The sequence below is a fragment of the Drosophila serrata genome, unplaced genomic scaffold, assembly GCF_035046125.1.
Source record: "Drosophila serrata isolate PLE 108 unplaced genomic scaffold, ASM3504612v1 contig_272, whole genome shotgun sequence".
NCBI lineage: Eukaryota > Metazoa > Arthropoda > Insecta > Diptera > Drosophilidae > Drosophila > Drosophila serrata.
The window spans coordinates 5307471-5316088 of record NW_028257170.1 but is presented as its reverse complement, the minus strand read 5'-3'; the positions used below and the strand labels follow the sequence as shown (position 1 = coordinate 5316088).

General features: G+C 46.0%; 2 protein-coding genes across 2 annotated transcripts; both read left to right on the top strand.

Moving 5' to 3' along the window:
* The first annotated feature begins 1525 nt into the window (after nucleotides 1–1525).
* On the top strand, nucleotides 1526–5605 carry LOC110177474 (uncharacterized). Its single transcript, XM_020944215.2, has one exon. The coding sequence runs from the start codon at nucleotides 1538–1540 to the stop codon at nucleotides 5546–5548; it is 4011 nt and encodes a 1336-aa protein (XP_020799874.2). The 5' UTR covers nucleotides 1526–1537; the 3' UTR covers nucleotides 5549–5605.
* Nucleotides 5606–6609: 1004 nt separating this feature from the next.
* On the top strand, nucleotides 6610–8618 carry LOC110177497 (uncharacterized). The gene is made up of 5 exons (XM_020944250.2): nucleotides 6610–6673; nucleotides 6734–6862; nucleotides 6943–7477; nucleotides 7590–7753; nucleotides 8065–8618. The coding sequence occupies exons 1-5, from the start codon at nucleotides 6610–6612 to the stop codon at nucleotides 8616–8618; spliced, it is 1446 nt and encodes a 481-aa protein (XP_020799909.2).

Genomic DNA, 8618 nt, shown 5'->3' with positions numbered 1-8618 from the left:
ATTTTGCAAATATAAATTATTTCAATTAAACAAGACGAAAACCAAATAAAAGTCTACACTTTCTTATCCATCTTGCAAACATAATATTTCATTGTTCTCACTTTTAAATGACAACATTATTGTTTTGCAGTTTATCTAGATTTTTGATTTATATTTGGTCCCACAGCAGGCCGCAAAATTGGCTCAATAATATATTTGAAAGTATATTAGATGTCAGCTTCTTTGACTTTTATTTACTTTATTATTATTTGTCCCTCTTAACTCTGCTTTGTACATAATTTGATGGCAACATTTCCATTCAATTCGCACGACACGCACAGCATTTGTCTACACATATATTGCATTTCATTGACAGGCCTCCTTCTGTGCGTAGCAGCTGTCAGTTGCGAATGCGAATAAATTGTATTTTTGCAAAACCGAATTCAATTACCTAATGATTTGTTTTACATGCAGCTTTTTGTTCGTCTTCCCAAAACATCAGAGCATAGAGGAGATATGTATGAGAGTTTGGTTGTATTTTGGGGGCGGTGGCAGCATCATTCAATTGCCGAAATTCAAACGCACGAACAGTGCTTCAAATTAGTCAGTGGACTGGTTCCGTTTCTGTGGACACAGTCCGGCTGGTTTGGTCCACCAGTTGAACCAAACATTTATTTGATTTGGCCAATATGAATGAATGTTGGCAATGTCTGCCTCTCGGCCTGTCGATGATGTTGATTGAGTGCATTTTATTCCGCAAATATTTGCTTTCAATAACAAATGTTGCCTTAGCTAATAAGTTAATTAATTCGAATTATATGTGGTATGAGAGGCTATCCATCAATCAATTAAAAATCACAAGTGCCAGAGGCTTTTCTATTTCTAATTCTGTTCAAATAAATGAATGGATTCCCCTGGAAAATATGTTTGCCTTAAATAAACTCAAAGTCCAATCACGCAGATTGTGTCATAAAATCTAAGAATTTACTAATTTGTTTATGAGTTTATTATGTGCTAATAATAATTTTAACTTCCCATTGAGCCTCATTTTGTAATTAACTTTACGGTAAATAGATTGTGACACAATTTTGGTCAAGAAATTTGCTGTCGCCAGATAAGGAATTGGATTGCTTACTATTTTTACCAGGAAAAAAGTTCCAAGATGACCTAGTAGTTTTTTTTTTTATGGTAATGTTCCGGTATAAATAAAATTAATTAAGATTTTGTATAGGAACATTGATTAGGGAATCTCCTAACTACTTTTATATCAAGTCCTTAGCCTTCACATTCATAATAACGTGTCTAAATTAACGAAAAGAGATTATTTTAGATGGCATCAGGTTCTTGCAACTCAAGTGGCCATAAGAAGTGGTTACCTATAGCGTCAGTTAAACATTGATTGGCATGGCGTTGCGTTTCCAACTTTTTGATATTTACGGCCGCATTTGTAATCGGCGGCCATAAAAGCCATAAAACCCTAATCTCGGCGATAAGTTAGCCGTATAAGAAGGCACTTGGCCAGGCCAAAATTTGGCATTACGTCTTTTGGAACGTCGCGATGTGGAGCAACCGTTGCTCAATTTTTGTCCTGGCGCTGCTGATCGCCGGCAGTGCGGGAAAAGTGTTCGGCAGATTGCCAAGAATCCTGCCGGAAGCCTTGGCCGAAGGCGATGAAGGTGTCGTCGTGCGCGGAGACTGTGAATTTAAGGTCAACGGTGATCTGAATGATCCCGCTCCGCTATTTTCGCGTCACAATTCCTATGAAATCATCGTTCCCGATCCCACGGATACTGTGCGTCTTGTGAATGGCGAACTCCTTGATATGTTCTGCCCCGGAGTGGGATTTGCGGCACCATTCGACAACCGAACACGGGTGACGGCTCAGTGTCTGCAGAACAAGTACTTCCTGGTCGATGATCTCATCTACCCGTTTGCTAATTTTTCCTGCACCCAGTGGGCCACCTTTACGGCTCTTCGAACGGGAGAGGACTGCAACGGTGGCACGGATCTCGTGAAGGTGGGCTTCGAGGTGGAGGATGGCGGCTTCCTGAAGACCTACGAACTCTGCCACGATGCCGAGGCGGAGGCCACGCGATATGTGCACCACGTGCTCTATCCCTCGAGCTATGACTATCAGCACGGAGTGGCGAGGCCCAGTTTCATTGAACTCGACTTCTATGGCGGACGGGATGTGAACACAAAGTACACTCAGGTGCAGCAGAACATAACCATCAGTGGAATACTCGGCATGGATGCCTCACCCTTCTTCAACTACTCCGATGATCGGATCCTGGCCCGGGGACATATGATTGCCAAGACGGACACTATCTTTGGGGCTGCCCAAATGTCGACGTTCTTGTTTATCAACGTGGCTCCGCAGTGGCAGACCTTCAACGGCGGCAACTGGGAGAAGGTGGAAACCAGTGTTCGCAAGTTCGTGGCCGATCGTAATCTCACCGCTGATTGCTATACGGGCACTTACGGAATTTCCACTTTGCCGGACGTGAATGGTGTGGAGAGGGAACTTTATCTGGACTTTGATGAGAACAATAATGGTTTGATTCCCGTGCCCAATTTCTACTACCGTGTTGTGATCGATCAAGAGAGTCGAGAGGGCATCGTCCTCATTGGCATCAACAATCCTTATTTAACTTTGGAGCAAATCCTGAAAGACTACATTCTGTGCGAGGATATTGGCCATCAGCTAAGCTGGTTGAGTTGGTACAAGGAGGATCTGCACGAAGGTTATTCATATGCCTGCACGGTGGAGGATTTCATTAAAGTAGTAAAGGACTTGCCTCTGGATGATCTATATACAAGCGGCGTCCTTGGGCTGGATGATGTTACCACAGTGGCACCTTCGAGTACCACCGAAGAACCTAGCACGAGTTCGGATCTCCCGAGTACAGATTCTTCCACAACCACAGAGCCTGCAACGACTCCTAGTTCTACAACAGTTGCTTCTACAACTGAGGATTCCACTACTGAGGAGTCTACGACAGAATCAAGCTCATCTAGTGCTTTGCCTACCACTGTTTCACCGACAACTGAAGAATCCAGCACCACAACTGAAGAACCCAGTTCCTCCACAACTACGCCCACTGAAGAGCCAAGTTCCTCCACATCTACTTCCACTGAAGAGCCAAGTTCCTCCACAGCCACTCCCACTGAAGAGCCGTCTTCACCCTCTTCGACTTCATCCACAACTTCAAGTCCCCCAGTAACCACTCCAAATCCCATTGCCAACCCCTGCAAGTTCAGCGTCAATGGCGACCTCAAGGATCCCGCACCGCTCTTGACTCCGCAAGGAGCTCTTAGCTGGTTGTTGCCCGACGAGAGTGGCGTCTACACCGTTGAAGAAGGATCCTCCATTGATCTTCACTGCACTGGAGCTCTGATCTCGCCCTTCAACCGCTATACCGCTCTGACAGCTCGCTGCGTTGGAAATCAGTTGTATGAGGCAGAGAGTCAGCAGGTTGGCATTCGCGGCTTTGTGTGCCAGAGTTGGCCCACCTATGAGGCAGTGCGATCCGGGGAGACCTGCGAGGGCGGCACTGACCTCGTCCAGATTGGTTTCGATGTAGCCGCTGGCTTCCTTAGCCACCTAGAGATCTGCTATGATCAGCAGGAGCAGATCTCGCGATATGCTCGCTATGAACTGACGCCAGCCAATGTGGCTTACCAGCGGGGAGTGGCCCAGCCGGGTTATCTTCGCGGCGACTTCTATACTGGCGAAGATGTCAACGTTCTTTACGGTCAGCCGCGTCAGTTGGAGTCATTCAATGACGCCCTGGGCCTGGATGCCAGTCAGTACTTCGATAGCTCCAAGGATCTCTACTTGACCCGTGGACAGCTGGCCGCTCGCCAAGATTTCGTCCACAGCTCTGCTCAGAGGGCTACGCACTTCTATGTGAACGCTGTTCCTCAGTGGAGGAGCACAAACATTGGCAATTGGCTCGCTGTGGAGTCCAGTCTGCGGCAGTTTGTGGCTAACCAAGGTCTGAATGTTAGTGTCCATGCTGGCAGCTACGGCATCGCTACGTTGCCAAACTCCCAAGGAGTCCAGACAGAGCTCTATTTGAATAGTGAAACCAAGCAGCTCCCAGTGCCTAGGATTCTCTACCGCCTTGTTATTGACCAGGCTACACGAGAGGGTGTGGTTCTCATTGTGGTCAACAATCCACACATAACTCTGGCCCAAACCCTGGACGATTATGTGGTCTGTGAGGATGTGGGTGCCCAATTGGATTGGTTGGACTGGGACAAGACTGACATCTCGAAGGGCTACTCATACGCCTGTGCTGTGGATGACTTTATTAAGATAGTGAAGGACTTACCCCTGGATCAACTAGAAACCACTGGCGTTCTGGGACTGTCCAGCCGGGATTTGGAGGATGAAGTGTGCAGCTTCCAGGTTAACGGAGGAGATCTGAAAGATCCGGCACCGCTCTTTGTTGTAAGAAATGAGCTGGGTCATGCCAGGTACTTGGAGCCCAATCACGAAGGCGTGGTGCAGTTGAAGCACGGAGAGGCGTTGGAGTTTCACTGCATCAAGGCCTTTACTGGATCCTTTGCGGGCTACACATTTGTGAATTCCACCTGCTGGCAGCAGCAGAGCTTCCTGGCCATGGGCAGTCTTTATCAGCTCCAGGACTTTGTGTGCACCTCCTGGCCAACGTATACGGCTCGACGCACTAATCGACCATGCAATGGAGGCACTGATCTCCTGGAAGTGGGTTTCCAACTTTCGGCCACCTCCTCGGATGACTTCCTGCAGATGTACGATGTGTGCCACAATGAACTTTCGGAGGTTACTCGTTATGTGCATCACGTCCTCTATCCGGGAAGCGCTCAGTACCAACGATCGGTGTCCAGGCCGACCTTCATACCCGGCGACTTTTACAACGGCAAGGATGTGAACAAGATGTACACCCAAATCCAGCAAAATATCACTGTCTCGGAGATCCTGGGCATGGATGCTTCACCCTACTTCGACATCAGCAGCAATGTCTACTTGGCTCGGGGCCACCTTTCGGCCAAAACGGACTTTGTCTTCGGTGCCGCTCAGCAGGCCACCTTCTTCTTTGTGAACGTGGCTCCCCAGTGGCAGACCTTCAATGCCGGCAACTGGGAACGGGTCGAGGATAGTGTGAGGAAATTTGTGGCCGATGAGAACATCACCGCGGACTGCTACACGGGTACTTGGGGTGTGTCCACCCTGCCCGATGTGAATGGCGTCGTGAGGGAGCTGTATCTGGACTTTGATGAGAATAACAATGGATTGATTCCAATTCCCAAGCTGTACTACCGCGTGGTCAGGGATCGAGCCAGCAAAAAGGGAATCGTTTTGATTGGAGTGAACAATCCTCATGCTGATTTGGAGCAAATTGCGAGGGAGTACCTTATCTGTGAGGATATTGGTGATAAATTGACTTGGGTCAGTTGGACCAAGGAGGATCTGAAGAAGGGATACTCCTACGCCTGCACCGTGGAAGATTTCACAGCTGTGGTTAAGGATCTGCCACTGGAAAATCTAGAGGTAGAGGGAGTGCTGGGCATTCAAGACTAGTAGAATGTGCTATAAATAACGAATTTCCTAATTTAAAACCAATAAAAATATAACCTACTTGCAGTATTTATTTTTCTGCTTGGAATGGCTTTAAGGCACGTTTAAATTTAGTTGTCCGGAGCCATAAAACTTGGAAATCACGTTCCGTTTTTGTTCTTTTTGAAGTTTATTGCATGTTGGACATATTGATAAGAGTCAGGTTATCAAATACCCAACGTTATCGTTTATGGCCGGCACACAGCTATTTATTTGGCCTGCCATCGGACTGTTTGCTCACGTGCGGCACGTTTTCCAAAGCAGCTGGAATTCCCTTCCTCTATTCCAGTGGCCCAAATGTCAGTCCCTTGGCCCCGAATCCGTGCCCAAATCCCTCATCGAAGTCCCCATGGCAGTGACTTTCACATTTCTTATCGGGACAACGGCTTGCCTTCGCGGTTTCTTTTGTTTATCTTATCGCAATGCAATCGTCCCATCGCGTATTAAGTATACGCCAGCGTGGTTAATGATTGTAATGGACTTTTCACGAGGTAAACAAGAGTATTAAAGGGGGAAAGATAGAACAGTCCACACGCATGTCTTGATTTATATTTGCTGAGTAATCTCTCAAGTACTTGGAGTTGTAGTGGGATTTAATAATGTGTGTGTATAACTTCACTGTGTTTCGATCCATGAGAAGCATCGAATTTCTTTAATTAAAGCCTTGAACTTCATTAAGTTTTATACTAATACTTTTTATATTAATTTATTACCCTTAGTTAGGCCTCTATTTATTTATACCTTGAACTTCGCTTAGGGCAAAGTTCTTTTAATTAACTTTTTGAATTCGATTAACCTACTGTTAAGGCATGAACTTTAAATGTCACATGTCTATATTATTGATATTATCTCCAAAAAGTGTGACTAATACCGCCATAACATTCAATTATTTAAATATAAAGTGGTTTTGCGGAATTAATTTAACTAATAATAATTAAAATCTCTTTTCAAGCATAAAAATGAATATATAAATTGGAGGGTTTGAGCTGTACAGAGTTTAGTTGATTTCACGATTTCAGAGAAAAATGAAGCATATATTTACAATAGTTCTAATCATAGGAGCGGCAATCTGCATTCAAGGATATAAAAGTATGTAAGCTGTCAAGGATTAAGGAAACTTGCTATATACGTTTCCTCAAAATGACATAGGATTCGGTCTCGATTGTGAGGATATTGCCTGCGAATCGGGTGAAAGATGTATTATATCCAGGCTACCATGCAATGCTCCCGACCAAAAGGAAGGAATACAATGTGGAACTTATCCGGAGTGTGAAAAAGGTGCGTGACTGAATATTTTCCCAACCGATTTCATCGCTCATTCTCATTGAAATCTGGCTATTCTCACTGATCCCTTTCAGATCAGCTGGCCAGGGATTTCTCCATCGACACCACACTGACCATCGCCAACACCCGCAGTAGCATCATCATACCCAGCACCAGCACGATTCGCAATCGGACGGACACGGACACGGGCACGGATACGGATATGGACTTTGAGCTGCTGACCGATTTGGGAAATCCGGATAATTCCGCCACGCACGCGGGTCAGACTCAGGCCAATGTCCTGGTGATTGTGCAGGATGGGTCACAGCCTCAGCTTCAGCCAAATCCTTGGCTAAATCGCAGACAGAATGTGCCCTGCACAGTGAATCCCCTGTATCCCTATGCCTGCAATTATCCGGGCTACGTGCCCAATCCCGGCATGGGATTACCATCCTATCCACAGGCAAGGTCGGCCAATGGCCCTCAATTAGTTCCACCCACGCCGCCCTGCTATTACAATTGCTATCCCAGAGTGGGGACCAGTCCTTATGGACAATACAGGGGATATCCCCTGGCCAGGTCGGCCAATCCCTCATCGACCAATAACTATTTGCTATACCTTACGCTGTCGTCGGGCTGATAGAAAGTAGTTTTAAATATCATATTTTTCTCTGAATAAATATAGCAAAATACAGTTTCTAATGGCTCCCTTGGTGCTATTTCTTTTTTATGTACTCACCAGCTGTGCACCGTTTCCGGCGATCGCCGCAAGTGCTATATCAACCGGTGGGAATGCCGGCTCCACCGCCGCCACCTGGGTATCCTTTACCACGACCAATACCCCGCCAGGCCGCGCCCCAATATCCTGTGATCAGGCCTCAGCCCAATTCCCAATATGCGATCCAGGTTCAGCCCAATCCTCAACTCTACTTCTCAGTGGGGATGTCCTATCCGTCGTTTATGAATTACAATGGGCGGGGGGCCGGAAACCCTCCTTCTTCATTCTATAGTCCTTTTTTACCCAATTATAATTCCTATTATTACAACATTAATTTACCCTTTTCGGGAGGATCCTCTTAGGATCAAACTTCCCTTAATTTTTGTATCAATTACTTCCTCTTTTTCGTTTATAACTTCGGTTTATTTAAAGTTTATCTTAAATCACACATATTTTAAGAATACCTTTGAACTCTCTTATATTATTAAATAAATCATAGAGCCAGACACAAGTGTCCCCCGGGTTTCAAATCGAACTACTCGCCAGATTCCCATGCCTCCAAGACCCATGCCAGTGCCAGGACCTATGCCGATGCCAGGACCCATGCGGGTGCCGGGTCCCGTACCAGTTCCAGTTCCAGGTCCTATGAATGTTCCACCAGTACCGGGACGAGCCTATTATCCGCCGTATATGGGACAACCGATGCCAATGCCCAGACCCATACGGCCTCCGATGCCCATGATGCCAATGGTGCCACAGCCTGGAGTTCCAGGCCTTCCAATGGGTGGCGGAGGTACTAGTATTATTGTGGAGCCTTTAGTCATCCTTCCCATGGGTGCAGCCCCGGGAACGGGCATTAATCCCAATCAATATTATGGGGCTAATGGTGCTTATCCCAGCTACAACAATTACAATCCATATAACACGTACACCACGCCAATGCCAAACTATGACTATAATAATTATAATAACAATAACTATAATAATTACAATAATTACAACAACTATAGTGGCAGTAACAACAATTACAATGACTACAACTCATACGGTTAA